This window comes from Lepisma saccharinum, chromosome 2 (assembly GCF_977018435.1).
Source record: "Lepisma saccharinum chromosome 2, izLepSacc3.1, whole genome shotgun sequence".
Taxonomy (NCBI): Eukaryota; Metazoa; Arthropoda; class Insecta; order Zygentoma; family Lepismatidae; genus Lepisma; species Lepisma saccharinum.
Genome location: NC_139230.1, coordinates 2,470,922 through 2,496,807, shown reverse-complemented (window position 1 = coordinate 2,496,807; position 25,886 = coordinate 2,470,922). Strand labels below are relative to the sequence as shown.

Genomic DNA, 25,886 nt, shown 5'->3' with positions numbered 1-25,886 from the left:
TTTTTCAGGGGCCTGTAAATAAAATACATAAATAAAAAGCAGGGAAGGGTGGAACTCAAGTGTAAGTTAGAAACAACTACACAATCTACTTTTTCTTGGTGTATACGGTAGTGAAACAAATTCAGTAACATGAAAATAGTAATATTATGCCACTGGACACACACCATCAGACTATGCCGAAAAACATCATAAGTCAATCTGATGTGCATGGTTGCATAACTGCTTGTCCCTGAAAATTTCAAATGAAAAGTGAAGTAATCAACAGATATAATTTTGTGTTGTAAGGGAGTAAAAAAGATATTTTGAGCACTACCTATTACTGAATTGAGTTGTTATTGGCGTTTTAAGTCCACTTTATGCACAGTAAGGCTAATTGGGACTGGACCTACAGTTTAAAGTGGGATCAGAACCACTATGTGCCTCCACCGGGAATTGAACCCAGGGCCCCTTGATTACAAGGCAGCGATGCTACCACTGCATCATTGGGAGGCCCCTTTACCCATTACTGAAATTCAATGAAAGGGCTTTTTGGCTGTACCATAATCGGCAAATTCAGCTTTGCAGTTGCTATAGAAAACAGGCAGGAAGAGAGGGGGAACTTTGAGAGGAAAGAAAGAACCTTGGCATGGCATTTTAAATGTAACATAGAAGTTGATTGGGACCGCACTGTGGAAATGACATTATATGCATTTTAAGGGCTTAGATCTGTGTGAAAATATAAAAATTCTCTTACATTTATCTGGTTTGGAAACCACTACTGTTCCTCTATCAGGAATGTGCAGAAAAAAAAACTAGCATTGCTTTGTTTTCCCATGCAGCATTAAAAAATGCCTGAATCGTGCAATTATCTCATAGCAATGCACACCAGTGGCACATGAATGAACTCTTGTGGGAGGAGGAGTTGAATTTTTTTCAACTTGTCCCACCCTGTCTTCATTGGAGGTTTATTGTTTTAAACAACATACCCTGGAGTGATTGCTTCATTTTAGATGTAAGAGAGGGGGGGGGGCAATTGCCATGTGGTAACTGTTTCAGATGTCTTGGGGGACTCTGCCACCACCCCCAGCCTTAATCTGCCCACGCAAGTAGATTATCTGAGCTGAAACACTCAGCACTGTCTAGTAATTACAAGACCAGTGATGGTGCCAGAGGGAGGAGGAGGAGTTGCAAATAACCCCCACCCCCTCTCTCCTGGTTCTTCAGCAAACCAGAAAGAACTAATAAATATGTGCTCTCTGTCCAAATATGCATTTTTGTATGGTATTTAGATGCATGCTAAACACTGCCACCCCAGAAAATATTGCTGCATCCCTCTGTCTCCCCACCCACTTTTTCTGGCACCATCACTACAACACCAGAGTCGCATGATAAGCATAGAAAATGTTCCTCCACCCAAAGCATAATACATGTTTTCCATCTTCAAGCCCTTTCCCAGATTATTGTGGCAGGGAGATACGTTACATTTTTCTGCCAGTAACATAACAAAAGAGGGACATGGAGGTATGGTTGCACACATTTGAATCTCAGCCATACTGAAGGTTATGTAATCAGCATCATGCTCTGATTAGCCTTAGCCCTCAGACATAGGCATAAATTGACAGGAGGTTTATTAAAATTGACAAGTTAAAGGTATTTTTGTTAACCTCCTGGGACCTGAAGAGCAAAGGAATAAAGAGCAATTTTTATGATTCTGCAAATATTATGGTTATTTGAAGGGCTCTGGTGTAAAACATGGTGACATTTTGGTCATTTCTGAGTTTATTAAGAATAAAGGCTATTAGAAGCTATACTGTAGATAAATTGTTTTCATGTTTTGTTTACCAATTTCACAAGGCTTCACCGAGTCCAATGCAAATTGTGTAATGTGGCAATTTCACTCAAAAATTGAAGGATGGCACATTTTACTTTGTAACTCAAAAATAACCAAAATGTCACTTACCATGTTTTACACCCGAGCCATTCATTTAGCAAAATGATCCTGGATCATATTTTTATGGGATGAACGACTTTTTGTTTCTGCTCCCCCAAAGTTAGGCCCCAACTTACACTCATGCTCCCATTGATTAGAGGCTGGGAGCATCAGGCCCACTTTATGCAGGGACATAGTAAAAAATGTCCACCCGAGATCACCAATCACGGGAATTGAACCTAGGTATGTAGTGTGGCTATCTATGTATACAACCTATGGACTGGTGCTCCGTGACTAGATTTCAATACTTTTTATCTGCCAGACAGGAGACCCTTTTCTGGGATGGGTGATCTTGGTGGGGGGGGGGGGTTGCTCTGGGATTCAGTGAGAATTTGGGGTGGAGATGTTAAAGTGGCTATAGTGGGGTGCTGATCACATGGCCTTCACAATGTCTAGGATTAAAAATGTGTGAAGCCCTACCTCCAGAACTTGTGTATGCATTTCAGGCAGCAATGCACATGGTTTATTCACCTTCTTCAATGTGTAAGTAAAGGTGTCAAGAGTGGATTGCTCTTGCTCAAGATGGGGACAGAAGGAAGAGTATGTTACTGTGATGACAAACTTTCAGGTTTAGAAATGTCAGTTAATATCATAGCTGTTACTATTTGGACAGAGTGAAAAATACTATTCTGTATGATTGACAATCACTTCCATTGGTTTAAATTACGTCAAATACAAACACTTCTTTCTTGGAGGAAACATTTATTACATACATACTTCAGTTTATTTCAAAGATTTAACTTTAATTCAGATTTCCTAATTACTTATTGCACGTTTATACAGAAATAAAATTTCATTGACAAAGCAAATAAAAAAAATGAGTCAAATAGAAGGGTTGGTGCATAAGTCATGGCAACTATTTTTTTTTGCAGGAATGAGGGACCAGCACACAAAAATCAGAAATGTACAAATGGAAGGGGGCAATGTGTGGTACTGTGGAATATGAACAATGTAGATCATGTGTACCAGGTGTAGGACAGAGAAACAAGCAAAACATTCTTAAAGATAACATCATGCTAAAGAAAGCATACAGGAATGAATTATCACTGCCCTCTTTCTATGATAAATTCATCACACTGCCATCTAGTGACGTGTTCACATACTACAGGTGCCACATTCTCCAGGACATACGATCATATTTTGGTACCACCGTTTAAATTAAAAAATAATAATTGTATGATTTATGCCCCAGCCCTCATATATGGTCATTTATGGAATTCTGGGGGTCTTTGAAACTAATATATTGAGTAGTCCTATTGAAAGTATTAATTTTTTCTCCCAGCCAAAATTTTAGGTGCCGGCAAGTTCCATACACTTTTATCACAGCCAAGTAAATTATCAAATTCTTTTAAATTACTTACATGCAAGTTTCAATAAAATCATTTAAATATAAATACTGTAACAGCCACAAAGAGATCAACAGCCTATAATTTTATGAACACACTGATAAATTAAAATGTATTATCAAAGTTTATAAATATTCTTCCTCATGCCAGATTTTTTTTCATGCACTACAGTATGTTTCAAATGAACTATCAGCAAATTATTTTCTTGTCCTTTATGGTCATTATTTTTACTTTATAAAAGAATTAAAATTCCATCCTTATGTAGTACTACTACAAAATTAATATTGGAACAGTCCATGTGTACTCACACTTCACACATCCAGTTTCAAAGCAATTAACACAAATGTGCAAATAATTTGTAATGAATCTCAGTTAACACAAAATACCTCTATTTGACTTCCTGTTAGTTCTAGCTGTATTTTAAAAAAATCTACGTAACACATACAATGGTAACATTTATGCTAGGAACTGCCAGTATAAAAAAGGACCCATTACACTAACTATATCTTGCAACGATCTACTTCAAAAGTAAAAATTTATAGTTAGGTTACGTAGTTGCTTAACATTCGTTATGACACACATGTTCTGCCTGCTTATTTTCTCAACTGGTTCTTAATGCAAAAAGTGAAGACCGACAAAGTTCCAGGAGTGTCCACTCCTTTGTGCTAGAACTGAATACAAAGAGCTTCTTGTGAATTACATTTTGTCCCAAGTTTCAGGCTGGGAGGAGAAACAGCATGGCCTGATGGAGAAATGTGTATGTGCATGTTTAATTACTTCTAAAATTTACCACATCAAATAATAGTTTGACAAGAGGATACTCATATCCATATCCCAGGTGGCAGTCCCAGAATTCCTGCGAGAACAATTGGAGCGTTTATTGAAAATAAATAGTAGCAGACACTGGCCTAGAAAGTCAGGTGCAGTGATGGGACTCCACATTCTAAAAACACACCACCTAATCAAGGTCTGCATGTCGGGACTTTGCCCTCAAAGAGCTATTGCAGCACTGAGTGTAGTGTGTTGTTTACACATACTTGAACGAAAAATAATAATTAGCCCTTATGGAATCTTCATATATTCCATTTCTTGTATATATTTTTAACCTTAGTTGCATAAATATAACTTATGAAAAAATAATACAACAGATTTGTAAAGCAAATATACACATTTTTTTCTCACATTAATGGTGAAATTTTGAATTTCATTTACATGTACATACACGTATACTGTGCTCCAATAAACAGTCAGTTCAGGCATGTCCACTTCTAGTTAGTTGAATTTTAATTAAAACCCCTGAGAAAATATCACTTAAGATTTTACACCATCTTACAATAGCATATATTGATAGTGAGTGTATATGGTCCCTTGTATTCTATGCATAAAAATAATTTAAAGAAAATAAATTTAGAACCTTCCAATAATGGTAATTCAATCTCCAAAATTGTCTGCTGAAAATTGAAATTCCCAAAGAAAGATTTTGAAAAGGAACTAGAACAGACAGTCAAAAACCGAGATCTTTCTGGAGCATTTACAAAGTATATGTGCTTGAAGGAAGACATGGAACATTTGGAAACCTAATAACTATTAAGTGCACTTTGGTTTCTTATAGTTCCTACTAACTCTACAGAAGAATATAAAGCTATTGTAATGTCTACATATAAAGTTTGTTGCATACAAAGTTGCACAAGAAAGAAGACACCTTACCCCAAACCCATAATACTGAAAATTTCTCATTGCCTGGGCATACTATAAATTCACATAAGAGCCCAATTTTCTAAATACTTGCAAACAAACAAATGCATTCTTATACCGAGATGCTGCCTTCTCTAAACTTGGTAGAGCCTATCAGAACATTGATCAGAACACTATTTCCTTTTGCATAAAGTTCTCGTGCTTCTTTGAAAATTGAATCCAAATTATCACCATCATTACGTGTAACTAATATTCCCTTGCCACCAAAGCCTTCTGCCACTTGATGATAGTTTGTATACTGCAAAAGAATAATTATGCATGTAATTAATACTCTTGTAAATCCAAATGAGGCACTTAACTGTTTCTACCATAGATCCACCCAACCGTGGCTGTTACAGCCAACTTAAAAAAGAAAGAAATCTCTCTTATGAAAGATACCTGAACCATGAACAACACACTGCTCAAAAAGATGGATCATTTGCACAGTTCTAATGCTGCATTCAAACACCGCCACCTCCAGAAGTGATCACATGGTCGAACCTTACAACTTGCCTGCCATAATGAAATTCCCAACTTTCACAGATTTGTACGGACTCAAGATCACTTCCTAGCATACAAGATCCTATTGTTTATGTACTACAACTTGAATCTTTATTATTTTGTATTCTGCAGAATTAAATTTTGTAATACGAAATGTGCACATACACATAAAAAGTTCTGAGGTTACGTTACAGAAGGTCGTTTCACGTCCATGGTAACAAAGTTAGAACCCACCTCACCTTAAGAAAAACCGTGACGCCACGAGCGGTGGTGCTCTACGTGATACGCCTGTCTTGCAGCAATGGCCCTGCAGCGGAGTTTCCATTGGAAGAGACTGCGTTGAAGAACACATTGGTCCAAACGATCATATTCCTCCTGACAAGCTTTCCAAAGACCCTCAATTGTGTGGGGCCGTCTGCTTCCCAAGGCTCGTTTCAACAACGGAAACCCACAAAAATCCATGGAACAGGCATCGGGGGATTTCACAGGGATGTCTGTAAAGGGGATTGCATGAATGCCCGTTTCACGTGCCATCCGATCCATGTACGCCTGCGTGGACTTTGCCGTATGACTGGAAGTCTTGTCCTGGTGGATGACAACACGAGATGTGTAGCTGCCATAGAGACAAGGAATATCATGTCTGTAAAGTGGCTCCAAAATATTCGTCTGGTAATAGGCTGCATTTATGTTAGCCTTTTTTTCCACTCTGCGCAGTAGAAGTTTGGTGTTATGGCAGTAACTACCAACAGCCATGAACCCGCGTGGAAAACTTTCAGCACATTCACGTACCCACTCAGATCGACCTCTTGCATCACGTGGACGATAGTAGATGGCCCTTTTTTTTATCACATCCCGACAGATACACCCATGCTTCATCCAGGGACACCACATACTTCCAGCGGTCCCCTGCCAGATGGCGTTCGTAGAGCTTCCGACTGTTGGTCTTCCTCTCCTGGACATGTGAGGCACGCAACTTATGAACTTGAGCCTTGTGCTTCCGCACAAGTTGTAAATCTTTGGCTATGATGTGATTTACAGTTGCAGGGAAACATTGCACTGCCTGTGCAATCACTCTTTGCGCTGCAGGGTTTTCACATCGCACGAAGGATCTCACTTTCCGCACAACATCGAAGGAACGCTTGGGCTTCCGATATGTCCGACGCCCAATTTGACTTCTTCCAGCAGCAGGTACGGTGCAAGCTTTATGGCGATTCAACACTGCATTGATGCCCTTCTTTGACACATGTAATGCTTTCATGTTACACTGTTTAATTATCTGGCTATAACTATAACCAACGTCGGAAAGGGCAGAGATGTACCCCTCCCAAAAGACTGGAATTTTTGGTGCCATATAAACACTCACTCACACACCAACCATCGTCTTTGCAAGTCAACACACAGTACTTTTGTCCTACTGGCTCTGGCTGCTCTGTGCTGTGCCTACGTGCTGCTCCCTGGTGATCGAAATCATTACCATCAACGTGAAACAACCTTCTGTATAATTACATCGTCTTTCTTGATAGCAGAATTGACACAACTCTGAAAGCTATTATTATATGCCAGTAGAAACATATGTTTTCTGTATATTTATTACCTGAAATATTAATTTTCTTCTTTTCAACCTGATACTGGATATTGAATTTAAAGTTAATTCAGCAAATTACTTCATCACTGTAGGAAATGATTAAGAGAAACAATCAAATATGAACAAATTATTAGAATTCATAACAACTAAAGTTAAATATTCAGATACATTGACAATACTCACTGCAAGATCACAGGCAACAGTGCTACCAAACATAGGTTTCTGCTCTCGAGCTATCTGAGTCCATCCAGCATCATTTCCAACAATTGCCATTACAGGTAATTTGAAGCGTGTAAATGTATCAAATTCTGCAATACTGTATCCACAGGAACCATCGCCATAAATAATCCACACCTCTGATTCTGGTCGGCATAATTTTGCACCCAAAGCAAATCCTCCACCAACACCTAGGGTGCCAAAAGCACCAGGATCGAGCCATTTCAATGGTCCACGAGGCCTGAAAAGTCCAAGTTTATTTTATTGTACTGCAAATTAAAGATGTAAGAAACACACTAATACAATGTATTAGTACTAATATATAGTAGTAGTAATGTACTAATATATAAAGCAATGTGCTGATCACATAACCAGCTCCATCCCCCACCATGGGATTTCATGGCACAATGCAGGGAAGAGTTTTATCTCTTTTCATCTTTTACTTATCAATATCTCAAAGCAATGATTTGCTAGACTTATAAAATATAAATACGTGGTCTGTTAGGAAAGTAATGAGACTGGCAACACTGTGTATGAACCGGCAACGCTGCTGCCCCCACCTTCACATGGCAGGTAGGGGAACGCTTGCCGTTGACTCAGTACAAGTTTCAACTTGCTACAGTTGCTACACGATTGTTGAGAGCGTCTGACGTGAAGTTATGTTTGTGAGGTGCGTTACGAAAATGGACTGGCAAAAGTTTGAACAACGTTGTGCCATCAGATTTTGTGTTAATCTTGGCGAATCCGCTACTGTGACTTATGAAAAGTTACAAAGGGCTTATGGGGAACATGCACTATCTAGGGCACAAGTGTTCAGATGGCACAAGTTCTTTTTAGAAGGCCGAGAACAAGTGGAAGACTAATCTCGTGCGGGAAGACCTTCAACCTCAAAAACTGATGACAATGTGGAAAGAGTGAGGTCAGATCGTCGATTGACGGTGAGAATAATCAGTAGTGAGTTAAATTTGAACGTGTGTACCATCCATGAAATTTCAACACAAGATTTGGACATGACAAAAGTGTGCGCCAAGATTGTTCCAAAGAACCTCACGCCTGAGCAGAAAACCCATCGGAGGGATGTGTGTCTTGATCTTCTGGACCGCCTTGACAGGGAGCCAGAATTCATCAGTTGCGTGATTTTCGAGTACGATCCCCAGACAAAACGCCAAAGTCAGGAGTGGCATACTGCAAACTCTCCCCATTCGAAGAAAGCTAGAAGGAGCAAATCCAAAATCAAATCGATGCTCATTTGTTTCTTTTACAGTCGGGGGATCGTCCACAAGGAATTTGTGCCACCAGGACAAACTGTCAATCAAATTTTTATCGAGAAGTCCTTGCAAGACTCAGGAAAAGGGTTGCACGTGTGCGACCAGACATTGCACGCACTTGGATGCTGCACCACGACAATGCAGCATGTCACACGGCAGTCTCCATCAATGAATTTTTGGCAAAAAAAGGCATTCCTGTGGTTCCACAGCCCCCTTATTTGCCGGATATCAGTCCCTGTGACTTTTTTTATTCTCCTTGCTCAAAACCCACTTGAAAGGACGCCATTTTGATACTTTGTATAATATCCAGAATAGCGTAACCGACGAGCTAAAAGGTATTCCAGCAGAAGCCTTCCAGCACTGCTACGAACAATGGAAAGAACGCCTCCATCGCTGTGTAGCTGCCCAATGGAACTATTTTGAAGAGGACAACCTTGATTTGTAAAAATAATAAAATTCATCGTTTACAGAAAATCAGTCTCATTACTTTCCTAACAGACCACGTATGTCACTACAATTACACCACTACACTTATGTTGGCCAGTGAACAAGTAGAAGTATACTGCCTCACTCCTGCTCCACCTACTTCCCTCCAGTTTTAAACTCCATTTTAATCTTGACAATACAATATTGATGGGGAAGTGGTGAAACACATTCTCAACACTTTTACTTATACAGTGGAACCCCATTTGACGTTCCCACATTTTACATTTTCCCGCATTATACATTCAATTTTGATGGTCCCAAATATTAAGAAATATTCCTCGATTTTACATTTTCACAAATCTTTACCTGCAATATAAACACTTTACCTACACTAGACTATAAATCAAGTTTGCCATATTCCTAGTTAAAAAGAAAAGAGCATATTGGTGTAGTGCAAATTAAGCACAAGCTGTAACATACCTCAATATGTAAGATGCTGTGCCAACAAAATCACCACCATCAGCAATCAGAATTGCATTATCTGGAAGTGTTTCTTCTAACTTATACAAAACTTTCATTGGATTCAAATGTTCTTCAGTAGGGTGCTGTGCCATCTGTTGAAAAATAGGACATTAATCTATTTGCACATAAAATCATTACTCTTACAGAATTACAAATTGTTTTGAACCCCATTCATCATAGGGAGATGTGCTGCTTTTCTCTAATAGTTGCTTATCAAGTAAACTACAATGGGGCACTCTGATTTCAGTGCTGCAATTCATGAAAGGGAAAAAGGGGGGGGGCAAGTACCTTGGTTGTCTACTTGCCTCTTTTCCTGATGCCCGAGAAGATTCTGTTGTAACTTACCAAAGATTTGATCTCATTCATTAATTCTATAACAAATGTTCAAAAGTTAAAATGTGATGCAATTTTGTGTGTATTCTGTCTTTCACATTATCAGCATAGGCATTTAGTAAGAGAAGAAATGCATCAGAGTAATCAAGTGTCTCTAGCATCCTTCCACGCCCTCATCAACTGAAGATTGAAATGGTTGTTCAACTGACCTCGATTTGTCCAATTCACACTTCTCGCATTGAAGCTTATCAGCACTGCATCGTCCTTTGCTACTGCTACTCTCGTTCTTAAATAGAAATGTGAACTCCTGCAGCTCCAACCCTTAAATACATGTGCCCTTAGTAGTGTTAAATGTGACTACAGCACTCAATCGCATCACCCTTCAAACTATTGACAGGCTACAGTTACACGCATCAAAAAAGATTTGCATCACCTATCAACTATCCATGCCAAAACACTCAATATCAAAGAAAAGTAGATAAATAAGATTTAATGAACTTTAACACTTGTTGGCAACAAAAATAATGCAAGTCATGAACAATGGCTATATTTCACAAACAATTCCAGGTCCACCTGACTTCGACTGTGCTTTTACAAGTTAGGATATTAGTAGAGGCATGGATATTTAGTTTCTGCTGAAAACACGAAATGTGAAATAACACATTGTAATGTTAATTTTTCATGTTTCTGAAAGGTGAGAGGTGCATTTTCCTACCCTGTTTTGTCACGAAATGATGTGCAATGAACTGCAAAATGTGAAATAGACTCTTAAACATGAAATTTAGAGTTTATTTACCAATGCAACACATTCTAAAGTTTGAATTATCCTGCAAGTTATGCAATTCACAGAAAATTGATTCTGTTGTAAATATTTGCAAAAATGGACCCCCTTATACAAGAATAAACTTAATACTCTGGTAACTACATACATAAATGTGCTATTAGAAGGGATATGTTTATTTTATGTAGTAAGTGCAGTAAATTTAGGATTATATTCACAATTTTAAAACCAAATGTCGTTTTATATACTGCTTTTGATCCAATGTTTCACTGCTATAACACCAACATTTTATTTTATTTACTGCTTAGAACCTGAAATAGACTGTTTTTTGTACCGAAATTTTCCTTTCTTATTTACTAAAAATGTGTGCCTCTAGATATTAGTATAAAGTATATGGTTGTTTAGTCTGTGCCAACTTCAATTCCCAGGGGGGGGGGGGGGGGGTCTGAGGTGGAAACAGAGATTCTAATCAGTGGCATCTCGGAACAATCCTGGGGTTAAAGGCTGATCACCACACCTCCACTATGGGACACCCACACCCCCTATATATGTAGTAAACATGCAAAAATGTTGGTTCTAATGTCGGGATGTATAAGAAGTTTTGTACATTAGCTGTCATTGTTTTTCTCCCATCCGAGACATGCACTTTCCAAGCACACTATATCTTATTACTTCTCATTTCCTGAGTACAGTACCTCCTCATTAGCTTTCTCCTTCTCGTTGTCCCGTCCTTTCAGTAATTCAAGCCAGCTGGGATCACACTTAAAATCAGCCAGTGCAATGGATAATTCGTGAAGGAAGGTTCCAACATCTCCTCTCACTGCCACAGTAGGCTTCCAAAAGATCCCTGCATTCTGAAATGTCAAAATGGTAGACTTTAAGTGCACTTCATTTTGCACAGAACAAGTAAAATATGAAAGTACTACTAGGTGTAAGTACAAGTTATGTTCATTCATTGATGTGATCATCCAATTCTGTGTGTGTGTGTGTTTTATTTCTATCAAAATATTAGTGTTTCCACATGACAGATAGCATGGAATGTTACATCACTAAAAATTAATTAACTTCTCAGCAGATACTATGTCCAGGCACGATTGTGAAACAGACTTCAAATAATGAGAGGGTTGAATTAAATAAACATGATTGAAAAAAATAGCATGGAAAGAGTAGGAACTAAATTTTTATTTTTATGCTACCTCCAAACAATATCCGAGTTTCAAATACATAATTACAATATATACTTCAGTAAAGAAAAGAACTATTTCTTCTTAACTGGAGTGGAGCTTTCTGGCCCCTTCCCCCATGTTTTGATTGATTGATTTATTTGTCGTTTTAAGTCCACTTTATGCACAGAAAGGCTAATCGGGACTGGACCTACAGTTTAAAGTGGGATCCGAACCACTTGCGCCTCCCACCGGGTATCGAACCTGGGACCCCTTGATTACAAGGCAACAACACAACCACTGCGCCATCGGGGAGGCCCTCCTTCCCCCATGTTGCATATTTCACTAAACACCAATTAATTCTGGAGACTAGTACACCTCATTTTCCATAGATTGATGACTTCTCAAAAGCACGTAGTATCATTGTGCAATTTACGAACAGCAGCTGGTGGTGGTTCTCTCTCTCTCTCTCGCTCTCTTCATTTTTGCCACTTTGTGGTACTGTTCCATGCGTGTCAGTAGTTTCCTTGGAAAGAAAGCATGAGTTGCTCTTTTAAAATTATTGTCAGGAATCTTGAGGAGTACTGCTTGTAAACTAGTATGCACTTGTCTTATCCAAGTTTAGTTGAGGTCTGTTCTGCAAAATAGTGAGTGTCTTTGATAATGCTGTGTCCATGAGGAAGCCAGTTTGGTAGAGGGAACGTGAGGTCCTGTGTTAAGTACCTCTTGTAGGCTGCGAGCCTCATTCCTGTCTGGGTGGTGGGCTGGTACGGATAAGATACTCCTTTGGGTGGGTGTGGTGAGTTTCTTGGGGGAACATGGGTGTGCAAGTTGGGTGTTGCCCTTTAGCACAGCAAGTATATAATTGCTGTTGAGTGTAACTGTTTTGCAGGCTCATCTCGGTGAGCATGAGTTTTCTTCCTGCAGGTCCTATGCAAGAATGCCCTCCAGTTGAGACACATTCCAGCTTTCTGCTGTGGGACTGGCTGCATTTGGCATTTATGTACTGTGTGCCAGAGTCCAGTTTGCGGCAAACCGATGCAAAGGATTATCTAGTTGGCACTGGACAACGAGGTCAAATTAGTGGAAGCAGCCCTGCAACCTTTAGATTCATTCATTTAGCTTATTTAATATCACATTTCTGCCAGTTTTGACTAATACAGATAAGATGAAATGGATGAACGAACAGTCACACATTTACGGATGACATAGCACCACAGAGCCAGAGCCTCATTGGCTTGCAGCGTTGCAGTGTACTATGTGGAAGTGAGGTTGACTTTTGGGTTCCTTCTCACCCTTACACCCCTGTACTCTTTTCTATACTGTTTTTTTTATGTTAGATGAGGACTGTGAAGTAGTTGTGATCTAATGGTCTTAACCACTCCCTAGAAAAAGAACCTGTATGAAGAAATCGTATACTAACTGGGATGGACCTGCAAAATGGTGAACGTAACAGCAGTTATCCAAACCTAACTCACTCACCCACATCCGCAAGAAAATTACCACAGCCAGGATCCCAAAACCAAATGGGTCTCTTTTTCAATTCCACTTCACCACCTTAACTAAAATCTTAAGACATTTCCACACCAAAGGATAATCACAGGTTACAAGACGTGGTCACGCAGGACCTCTCATCTCTTTGAGTATACATGGCCACATGCAAATGCAACTGGAACTACTTCAGTATGGCAATTAGAGCAGACTGGTTAAATCACCTCTACCACCATACTCCTCCAAACTGGCTTCCTTGTAGACAATAACAAAGAAACACTTTGCATGTAACACCAGAGACCACAATTAAACTGGAATAATGGGCAGGTCTATGCCACTTGGCACCAATGATATTTCAAAATTACTGACAATAAAAGTAGCACATATGTCCATGCCCTTCCAGCCAACCACCCAGTACTTTGCAACTACCAGTGCCACCTAGTGACAAAAAACTGAACCACTGTGACCCAAATGTGAACTGCACAATGATGCAGCTGTGCCCTGAAATTAGTAGGAGTTTAGTAAAACATAAAATATGAAAAAGAAAAAAAGACATGAAAAAAAAAAAGAATATCTGCTCTAGTATTTTAAAATATATTATCCACAACACATTGTGAAATATTTCTTCGTACCTTATATAACTGGGATTTATCTCTATTCACAGCAATTATCTTTGACTTCTTTGGCAGGATTCTACCATACTGCAACCTGAAGTCACAAACTGCTCCAGCCAGAATCACTACATCTGCTTCTTTCAAAGCTTTGGACCTCTGTTGGCGAACAAAAATTGGAGACTTTCTTCCCAACAAACCTCTAGCCATGCCACTCAAAAAACATGGAATTCCCAGAGACAGCAAGGCTCTCTGAAGAGATTCTACCAGTGTAGGTGGGAGAACGGCTTGACTTCCTACTATTATGACTGGCTTTTTGGCACGGGATACCAATTCTTCGCATGCTTTTACTGGGGACAAATAAAGAATAAATACTGCACATGAAGCATCATCTATCAACAAACAAGGAAATTAATTTATCTGCAATGGGACATGCATTAAATGATGAAAAGCACACACCATTGAAAAAATTATAACACCATTAAGCCTTGTTTCCATGATATGAAAACTCAATATGCTGACCAAGGCAGAAATTTATTTTATTATAAAACATAAACTAAACGTAATGTTTCAACCTTACAGCAAGATCTTCTTGAGACCAGTACTTGTACTTTGTGCAGAGTCTGAAGAAGACCTTGCTGGAAGGTTGAAACGTTATGTTTAGTTTACGTTTTATAATAAAATAAATTTCTGCCTTAGTCAGCATATTGAGTTTTTCATTGAAAAAATGTAGCACACACTTGTCACTTTCACACGTATCTTCTCTCTCTCTTTAATAACTTGAAATCTTGACCAATTAATATTTCATAGCAATTAATACAATGAATGTAATAACAAACAAGTAGTTCATGGTTCTGGGTTCATGTCTTGGATGGCATGGATACTACTTTGTATTTGATCCCTCATCTAAATGTCATTGAATCACTCTCATAAATGCCCACATCATCACAAGCATGATGAAATTTTTCATATGAAAAACAACACATATGAATGGTGTTCAAGAGCATTTTGAGCATGAATGATGGTTTCAATGTGGCTAAAAAACATATATATCAAAATGTTCCAGATAAAGAAGGCATGCACTGTCATTTGAAGAAGTTTATCTTTGCATTTAACCTAAATTAACAAAAGCAACATACAATAACCAGATCACAGAGGTAATTATGAACAATAATATTCATAAGCAACATCCTGTTCTTTTACATGGTAGAATTTTTGAATTTACATTAAATCGTGGGTCATATTTTAGGGAAAGAATACCTCTCTGAAAGACAACTCAATGTTTTCCTTATTTAGCTTCAAATACGTCTGTGGTGAAGTGGAATGTGATATTTCTGATTTGATTTGATTTTGAATATTTTGATGTTAATCTCATAAAAATAGTTTCAATTGAATACTGTCACATTTTGATTGTACTTACTTTGTGGATTTGTTGGAAGCGGTATGTCTAATGGCAGCGGATTGCAGTCTCTGATTTCCCAAGCTCCAGCAAATATGTTATTTACATAGTTTGTTATGTACCTGCACAAGAAACATCACAAGACCTACTTAGAAAATATAAGTAATGAAAATACCAGGTGCATACTAGTCAGCCCTTTATTAATGAAATTTGTATTCCCTCCTGTGCTGAAATATTTTCAGAGCTCTAAAATGTCTGGATTATCAACATTCTTATAAAAAAAGTAAATACTCCTGTTAGCACAGTGTATCTTTAACTGAACTTTGAACAATGTTATGTTATTTTTTCCACCTTCATAACAGGATGAAAGTGGAAAATAATGATAATTTATTTTTGACTATGCAACTTACACATAAATGCAAAGGAATATGTATTCAAGAACTACACATTCTTGTTCCTGCACGAACATTTTAAAATTGCATGAAGGGTTTCTTTTAACTGCACTTTATGCACATATAGGCTATCATGACTGAATCTGCAGTTTAAAGTGGGATCCGAAACACTACGTGTGTCTACTTGGTTTCGAACCCGGTGCCCTTTGATTATAAGGTGACAACATTACCACTGTGCCATTGAAAAGGGCCAAAATTGCATGAAGGATTAAGACATCATAAAAGGAGCATCAAACCAACAGGAAAACTGGTCTCAGTGGCTGAGATCATTCAATGGCCAAGGTTCTATGTGGGGAGTCTCCCTTCAACAATGTCATGTAATTAGCATTATAAAATTCAAAAAAATTGCATTAAAAGCAATTAAGTTCATGAGGTATACCCTAGCTGATGCACAGTTGGGAAATTTTCAGCAGAAACCGTAATTTGATGCCACTTGTATAACTAATGTTTTCTTGACTCTAGCTATTCTATTCCACTGGCAACATTACAGATATCATAGTTAGTTTTGCTATCAGATATGATAATGCTGCTTAAGGCTCGACTGGAGCTTTGGCAACCGAATGGGCGATTGTTTTCAAATTTTCCTCTCCTTTCAAAAAACCACTGTGATATTCCAAAATCTGAAAAATTACATCAGCTTAGAATTCCTCCTAGAGCATTGAAATGAATTTTCGTGTAGTTTGCTTTCACTGTTATCTAGATATTATCAATAGTTTCACGATTACATAAGTCATTAAACTATCTAGAAAACTATAGAAAGAATTCTAAGCTGATGTAATTTTTCATATTTTGAAATATCCAAGAGGTTTTTCGAATGGAGAGGAAAATTTGAAAAAAATTGCCCATTTCGTTGCCAAAGCTCCAGTCGAGCCTTAAGTGTCAATAAGTTCAATACAATGTAATGAGTATGGTAACTCCAACATTCAACAATGTCATGATGCCAGAATATCACCTCCCACCTGTTGAAACTGCCTTCCCTGCGAATATCCCAAAGACAATAAAAATAAACAACATGAAGATAACTCTGATAATAAAATTCTTCTTGTGACCTCAGCATGATGCTGACGTGTTGTTTTTTCTGGCCTTCTCTTTCAGTAGAAGTTGAAGCTGTCATTTTAATGGCAGCAATACTGGATTCAAAGAACCTGCATGTTGTCTACTCACAATGTCTGTGGGCTGGTTTTAACAGATAGGAGTACTGATGTTACTGGCATGTCAAATAATTTTTTATATAATGAAAATCTCATTACCAATGTATAATTTTTGCTTTCAATGATTTTGCATCGCTTGCTCCAAAGGCTTCTTTTGCCACAGTTGCATATGGATACAACACATCTATTGGCAATTCTACAAACACTGGTCCTGTAACAAATGCAATAGATATATACTGTATTTGTTTGCTTGCACTGGTTATCATCATTCTATACTAAATGCAATTTTGAAGAGAAAGTGTTTTAGCAAAATAAGATTAACCACTGGCATAATTAAGTGAAAGGGGAAAAATAATCTTTAGATCTCGGCAAAAGTACATTTTCACCTTGGAAATTACATTTTTTATCACTGGAAGTAAAAGTATTAATACTTCAAATTAAAACAAGTTATAATAAACTATGCATCTGATTCAATAAGACTGCACTATTAGTAAATTCATTAGACCAATAGATCATAAAATCTAATCACTAAATTTCAAGCTATTCATTCCTCATATCAGTTTTCATGATCAAGAAATGAATGTGAATTTTGATTGAAAATAAAATCTCCAGTCTTATCTAAGCTGCCTAAGTGGCTGGCCAAGTCTTGTGGTCAAAATTAACCTAAAGAAGTAGAAAAGCTTCATTTAATAATCAAATATACAATACAAATCTTACCCAAATAATGATCCAAGATAAAATGTAAAGAATAATTTGAACTATCTCAAAATTACTGCTGCCTTGAACCAGTGTCAACCAGCATTTCTAAATAAAATAAACAATGTTAAATTGTATTAAGTTAGTTTACACTACTTACGTGAGTATGAAGCCTTTTTTGGATAGGGAGGATGGCAATTTAGAAGAAGGGTGGGTAAGACTTTTCAAAAAATGGAATAAGGCAATGAAAACAGAACCTAAGATCGGCTTTCATGTTACTCCGGAGGTCATCCGAGAGGGCGGCGAGGAACAAGAATTTGTACTAGAATGGTGCCGTAACAGGAGGGGAAGGTGGGTCTGAATAGGAGGGGAAGCAGCTTTCACATCAGATTGGTGCTGTTACCAACGCTGGCCGTGCAACTGAAGTGGGTTTTTATAGATTTCATGTGTTCCAATTTTTTAAGTGGTTTCAATCGAAATAAGTGGTCTGTCTTCACAGGATTTTAATACGAGGAGTTTTTTTTAATTAGGAATGTCAGGGATAGTTTTAAGTGTTTTCAACCTTAACCTCAACCTAATCCTCTTTTAACACTTTTTGACGTGGCACTATGTTCAGTGCTTAGGAAAATATTTATAATCCTGATGAAGGGGGCAGTTGTGGACCCTGAAACGTTGTTCCAAAAAAAGCTTCATACTCACTCACGTAAGTAGTGTAAACTAACTTAATACAATTTAACGTTGTTTATTTTATTTAATAGTGAGTAATATGCACCAAGCTACAATATGTTATCAGCATTTCTAAGCATTATGATGGTAGGCAAAGAATAAAATTTGCAGACCTCTATTGTGGAGAATTAAAATATAGCCAAGCTATTACTATAAAGAGATGGGCCGATATTAAAATTTAGCAGATACCAATAACCGATATTCTACCGATCAGATATAAAATTTCAAATGACCTCCTAATAAATGTACGTTATCAGATAAACCAACCTTCTGCAATGGAAAAGCAGCTGTATATTTAGATGTTTACTTTAAAAAAAACATGGGATAGAGACTATATCTTTATATCCATAAAAATTATAACAAAATGACACAATACTGCATTAAATTTTTAAGATATTTATAGATATATTGGATTGGTAAAATAATCGGCAATTTTTCTGATATTGGCCGATACTGACAGACCAATTAATCTGTCCCATCCCTAGTATAAAATGATCCAGTTCTTAGGTAATGTAACCTTCCATATTTGGGATCCGTAATAAACTAGATGCACATACAAAGGTGATACATGATTTCCTAGTTTTCTTTCTAATAATCCAAAGTACTGAAGATGTAGAACAGAAACAGATTCTTTTTTTCAATTTCGTTTTGTACATAATTTCTGAATTTCATTGTACAGTTGTGCAAAACTGGCAAGATACCAAGAACATACCTGGAGTTCCAGACTGAGCTGTCTGAATGGCCACCTTGAGAGTTGGTGCTATGTCCCTCACTGATGTTACTGTTGCACAATATTTGCACACAGATTGAAAAAGAGACATTTGATCTATATCTTGCAAAGCTCCACGCCCCTTCGATAAAGTTGCAGCAGCACCTCCTGCAATGAATTAAAAACATGGTGGTTTATATTATTGTCTAAAGGTAAACTTGCAACCATGAAAATTGGTAGCTGGTGCCACACAAGGGGAAAAGCAAAGCGAGAGCAGGACAAAAGTCACTGGTTCCTGCACACTCTGTGGTAACGTCAACCGGGCTACATTGCCTAGTTCGAGTGTCAGACCGACCTCTCCCCGAGGAACTTTTGTGTCATCCTTGATCTTTCGATCAAATACTGTCAGTTTGTATCACATGGATTCAAAGACCAATTCCACAACGAGATCTTTCATTCTCTTGAACCTCCAAGCACATGGGGTTGTGCTCCGACGTGGAAACAGCACAAACCTCTGCCACCCACCAAATTCCAGGGCCGTGCATTTACATAACCAGATAGCACAATGGATGTAAAGATGAACAATATTCCTTCATAAAGTTTTACTTGTTATGCTACAAGCCCTCGAAAAATGACAATTTATATCCTGCATGTATGCAACCACAAAATACAGATTCTCGGTTGCCACTGGCATTTATCTTTTCTGTCAGGTAAGATACTGAAAGTGACAGTACAAGATGGAAACAATGCCATGCCAAAAGAGGATTCCACATCAGAAATTTGTAGGTTTTGAATAGGAAAAAAACAAAAAACAAATAAAAAACCCAAGTGGTTGTAGTCATACAGAATAAAAAAATGTTTTTCAAAGGCCCTTGGCATTTCAATGAGACTTCAACACGTAAAACATTACATAGAAAACCTTTTTGTCTTTATGACCTCTAGACCTTGTTGAAGTTTGTTTGTGATGTATGCTAACACTCACTCTGTGTATGTGTTTTACTGTATATCCCTTGTGGCTCTTTTCATTTATAAACATCAAAGAATTCCAGAAATAAGATATCTTTAACCAGTGGCATAGTGCAGTTCTCTGGGGGGCCCCTTAGTGAAAAAAAAAAATTATGATGCCAGAGTGGGACGGACGTACTCGTACAATAGTTAGCTAGTCCACAAAATTTCAATATGTAAGAAAAATGAACTTACAAAATTAAACAAAATAATGGCCACCTTTAACTCATGGCAGAGTAGGGGATGGCCCTTAGGGCAAAGGGGTAATTGCCCCTGGGCTCCACCTCCTACTGAGTTTGTGGACTCCTCTGAAGTAAAACGTGACAGGTGTAGATAATGTGGGAAATTCATTTTTCAGCTCTTATTTCAATATGAAAAGACTTGGGCACCCCCTGAAAATATTTAGTGTGAAGTTACAATTTAATATCACGTATAACACTAATATTAGTGGTAAAGGTCATGAATTACCAAGTTTGATGTTTGTTGTGTAGTAATAAGACATCGACTGGTTGAGCAACTGAATCTTTCTACTGGATTCATAACTGTTGATAATTGACACACTACACTACGTTTACGACAAACTGCGTAGCTATAAAGGTACGAGAATAGGGATATTTTCCTATCGATTGCTATCTGCGGAGCAAGTAAGTTAATTCTACACTTCGGAGAGGACCCACGTTACAAGTTACCCGGGCCCCTCTGGCTGAGACAATACATCACTGCTTATTATCACAGACATCGTCATATGATGTTACTGGGAACCAAATTTCGGTTTCCTTTCGTAAATTGATTTTTTTAATAAGCAACACTATCTGTGGAATTTCTGTGATTATATAACATTCCAGGAGCACATTGTGGGGCCCATACACCTCCCCCCATCCTGCATTGTGGTAGCAGCTGCTATGCCACTGTCTTTAACACATCAGTGAACTTAAAATAAACAGCCATTTCCCCACTGTGTCCAATGTATAGTTTAAGGTAGGAATATACGGAATATTTAAAAATATATTTATTGATCACACTGACAAAGTCACACGACAACAAAGTACAAGTTGAGGTATTAGGGTGAAAAACGGGAAAGTGATATGGCTATTGGTTAAAGTAATACTATCGTAAGATGGTGATCAAGTTGTAGTAGGAAAACCTGTTCCTGAAAACAGTCATTGTGGTTGGCTTCATGAATTGCCACATGACTTGGGAACAATCTCACCTGACCATACAACTGAAAATTGCTTCTGGATGTAAAATAAAAATTGATAATGAATTCTAAGAAAATGTGTACAATGCAACCATGATGTTATCCAGGATTTCACATTTTCCAGTGTGATACAACCAATAAAAATTGTTTTAAAAGTTTCTCTGATTGTACATCTTGGTGGCCTGAAAAACATAAAATCAGTTTTCCAATGCACGATGCATCCTGGAAATCACATTTGTACAAAAACTATTTTCTGCTTAAGATAGAACTCTGGCTAGTTGTTACATAAAAAAATCCTTTTAGAAAATGTTCTTCACAGCCACATGTGGTGACAACATTACTGCACGTGTAACTTGCTACATTCACATTCCCTTATGATTTGGCACATACAGGGGATGTACTTCACAGAAATTTGTGCTAAATGACATGACATGCCAGAGACCTACGTTGGAGTCCTAGTTGAGCCTGTATTTCTTGCTTAAATTTCCATGAAACATCCACATTGTGTATTAATTTTAATGAATAGATATACAAACCTAGAAGTAAAATAGGAGATTCAGCAAGCTGCGCATTTTTCACAGCTGTCAAAGTATTTGTCAACCCAGGACCAGCTGTGACTGTGACAACACCAATTGTCCCAGACATTCTGGCAACTGCATCGGCAGCAAATACTGCATTCACCTGAAAAATCACCAGAGTGCCACTATCAGTACAGTTCAAACATTTTAATTTAAATTTTAAAATGTGAAGTATCGTTTTCTTCCATGCAAAGCATTAAATAATTGTGAAGATCTACAGTAATTAACAGGTTACAGTTTTTCCAAACAAATTTATTGAACAGCATACAGGTCCACTACCCAAACAGAATCTAACCTTCTTTCCTTTGCTGTGATGAATATGATGATTTAATTAAAAGCAGAAAAGTTTATTTTGCATATTGTTCATGGCATTTCAAGTTCAAAATCCAGTTAGCAATTATCATCTTAGAGCTGATAACATGCTGATAAAGGGAGTGGATATATTGAATTGGCAAACTGTGAAATATCACAAATTACATTTAAAAGTTCATAACTGTTGAAAAAACCTGTAATATGAAAAATGTTCTTACTTCATGTCTTGTATCGACCACCTTGATGCCCAGTTTCTCTGCTCCAACCAAAATGGGAGAAATGTGACCTCCAGGCAACGTGAAGAGGAACTTCACATCATGGCATTTGAGCACTTCAGCAACTATCTCTCCACCATGCCTCTGTGACTTGTCATCCACCTAAAAATATAAATATAAATTTGGTAGCAAATAAATACCCTCTTATATGGTGGGGTGGGGGTGGGGGGGTTGAATGCAATGCAAAGATTACAATAAATAACATCATCTGTAAGTAACATCGAAAAATATTAAAATACTTCCTTGGATAATGTAATGAGAAAAAGACAGAACAAGTAGGGTTTAGAGGAGGCCAAACATCTACTGATTATATGTTTTGTTTAATACAATTGAAGAGAAGAATGATGTTTTTGCCAACCATTACTTTTAGCAAAAAATACTTGTTGATTTAGTGAAAGCTGATTAAATTATGGTTGGTTTCAAATCACCGGAAGCAGTCACATACTGACATTTCATAGCCAATAATAAAAAAAAAATCAGAACTTGTCCTGATCATCAAATTTAGTTGCTGGAAATGTGTTTTCGGTTTGATTTTTGTTTGCATTCACATAAAGTAGAAGATACTGCAAACATACTATGGCAGTGTAAAGTCTAGCCTACTCACAAAAAGCATTTTGGTAGGAGGGTGATATTTTCACACAAAAAATTCACTCCACAGAATATGTAAGGCAAACTGAATTTAATTCTACAAAACATAAGTGAGCAAACCCATGCAGATGGCATCACTAGCCCATATTCTAGGCAACGATCAATGATGAGTGACAACGATTGCTCTGTCAGACACCTGCAGTGCACACCTCTTTAGCATGTTCATCGGAGTTCTGAATGTGCCATTATTCATACAAGTTTCAGTTAATGATAAGGAAGGGATTTAGTACACTGAAAATGGATATAGAAGAAACCTTTAAATTTTTGAAAGCTAATTCAAGTCTTTTAAAGTTGCATGAAGTATTAACTTGTGAGAGACTATGTTGGGAAAAGCACATTGCACAGTTGCCCTCACTTATAAGTTGCTGCTGTCTGAAGCATTTTTGGATGGAAAACCTTGTCCGCATGTGCAGAAGAGAAAGAAAGTGTGAAATTTTTCATAAACATTCAACGGTGCTAACGGTTCAGATTGTTTTATGATTATTTTTTTTTTCAAATTCTCCTAGCAGGAAGACTAATTATCCTTAGAATTCTGGCAATCATTGTCACACGAAATGTGAACCTTTTTTAAAGTAATGAGCACTGTTTGAATTTCGAAAAAGTTATTTATGTTGAAAAAAAATAATTTAAAAATTACCTTACGCAAGCATGCGAGTTTCCCATGGACAATGTATTTTCCGTTGACAAGCGATTATAAGTATTGTACACTAGTGGGAATTAATGTAGAAGTAAATTGGAACTGTAGTAAAATGCATTTAAGGACTTCATTTTAATGCTAAGGAAACCAAACCTGGCCTGCCTAACCTAACTACAAAAGCATATATTGAACAAAATCTTAAGTAATCGCTAAAACTCTGCAGTGTGTGTTAACAGAACTAAATCAAAATCAAACCATGTTAACATTGCATTCGTAGCATGATTAAATCGCAATAAAACAAAAGGAACTTGGGCCCATCTTTCTATGTTGTACTAAACAGAAAGTACAAGGGACAAATTGCAGCTGAAGTGCGAGGAGTGTATAAAAGTGCTGCATGTGAGCACCAAAAGACAAGTCCCTTAATGGTCTATCCATGCATCCCACTTGGTGAAGAATTATTCTTGGTATATTCTTCTACAAGGGTTAGGTGGGAGAACAGCGTACGCTGAACTTCATCCGCTCAATAAATAATAATAATTATTATTCTTTAATGCCATTAAGCAATTTATTGCTAATTTATTAAGGTATTTTTACGACACATATTTCACCTGCTAAACTGTCACAATTTCAAAGTTTCAATACCACTCAAATGAAAAACATACCTTGTGCAGTGCAATATAGACTAAATTGAATCTGCTTACGAAGAATCCAACAAATATTCCCATGGCTACACACAACAAAAATACCGTAGAATAAAGCAAATTTATTCCACCATCCTCAAGCTGGTCTTCAAATTCACTTTCCATTTTTGTTGCAAGCAGATCTCGCACTAGTTACGATCTTTCCACGTATCTTATTTTAAAACGTATGGCTCAGCAAGATAAACAGGTTGTTTTGCTGCTTCGTGAAGTTAGCCTGTACCATGTAGCCGACATATACGAATTTACCCTCGAAATGTTTTCCTACGGAAAATTATTTAAACTGTCTTGGCCGAAAAATGTTTTCTTCTTTGCACAAAGCAACGAATAACAGCTGCTGCGTTTGTTGTTGATTTCCCCGCTGAAAACTTACAACAACATGTTCCGGAGAGGAGTTTGCGTTAAGTACTGTCCGACACAGTGCATATCACATGACCGCGCTGCGCTCGCGCTGTAAAATTGCAAGTCAGCAATAATTATAGCCTCTACATTTATTTTTCGAGAAAAATGTATATGTTCTTTTTTGTAAAGTCACATGTGCCTCAACATTATTATGATCAGTTCGAAGTTCATTTTTTTATGTAACTTGAATGAAACAACTGGCTTAAACCTTTTCCAAGTTATCTCTTTTAGTAATTTACTAGCGAGATTGATTGGATGAAACAGTTGAAAGAACAGACACACACATGCTCTGCTCGAGACTCGAACTGAGATCATCAGTTGTGCACTCGATGTGACCTGCCCGATCACCAGGCATACTGCCTCTTGTTCTCTACCTTCGTGAGCCCGCGATTCCAACAATTTTACTCGTAAATAGTTTTCTAAGTTTTTTTAACTTATATGTTAATTAATTACCCTTGAAATTTAATAGTAAATAAATTATGGCATAATCATAGAGAGTATTAATTAGATTATGTCTACGACAAATAAAAATTTTGGTTTAAATCAGTTGACATTTGACAACGAGTGGATCTAATGGAATATTTTAGTTTCCTGCTCTGGCCATTATCATTAATTTGTTAAGTGCCGATTTTCATTGGCATGTTCCATTTAGGACATCAAAAAATTCAAATAATCAGAATATTTCTACTTCAAGGTAAAATTCCCGTGCTTATAGCACCGTGCCATGAAGGCGCATAGGGGATATGTGAGGGTGGGGCCCCACACATTCTTGATCTCGGCCATTTTGGAGGTGATGTGATCAGCACTATGCTCCGGCAACTTTTACCCCCCCCCCCAGGTACCCATTGATTTGAGGCTTGGTGAGCCCCAGAGCCGCTTTATGCAGGACAAGGCCGGAAAGATTTCGACCTTAGATCACCTACCAAGGGCGCCCCCTGAGATTTCTGGACAAGTTAATGTAATTCGAAAGGTGACATTGTAGCGATATTGTATAACAAAAAGTATTGTTTTCTGTGACTTACAGACCGTAAGTTACAGCAACTATTATTATTAT

General features: G+C 37.6%; 1 protein-coding gene across 1 annotated transcript; it reads right to left on the bottom strand.

Moving 5' to 3' along the window:
• Positions 1-4,370: 4,370 nt before the first annotated feature.
• Positions 4,371-24,869, bottom strand: LOC145983860 (2-hydroxyacyl-CoA lyase 2-like). Its single transcript, XM_083116918.1, has 11 exons — positions 24,395-24,869; positions 22,391-22,549; positions 21,819-21,963; positions 19,083-19,247; positions 17,048-17,159; positions 15,367-15,467; positions 13,968-14,296; positions 11,377-11,535; positions 9,526-9,659; positions 7,319-7,592; positions 4,371-5,308 (listed from the first exon to the last, which is right to left on the bottom strand). The coding sequence occupies exons 1-11, from the start codon at positions 24,536-24,538 to the stop codon at positions 5,123-5,125; spliced, it is 1,908 nt and encodes a 635-aa protein (XP_082973044.1). The 5' UTR covers positions 24,539-24,869; the 3' UTR covers positions 4,371-5,122.
• Positions 24,870-25,886: the final 1,017 nt, after the last annotated feature.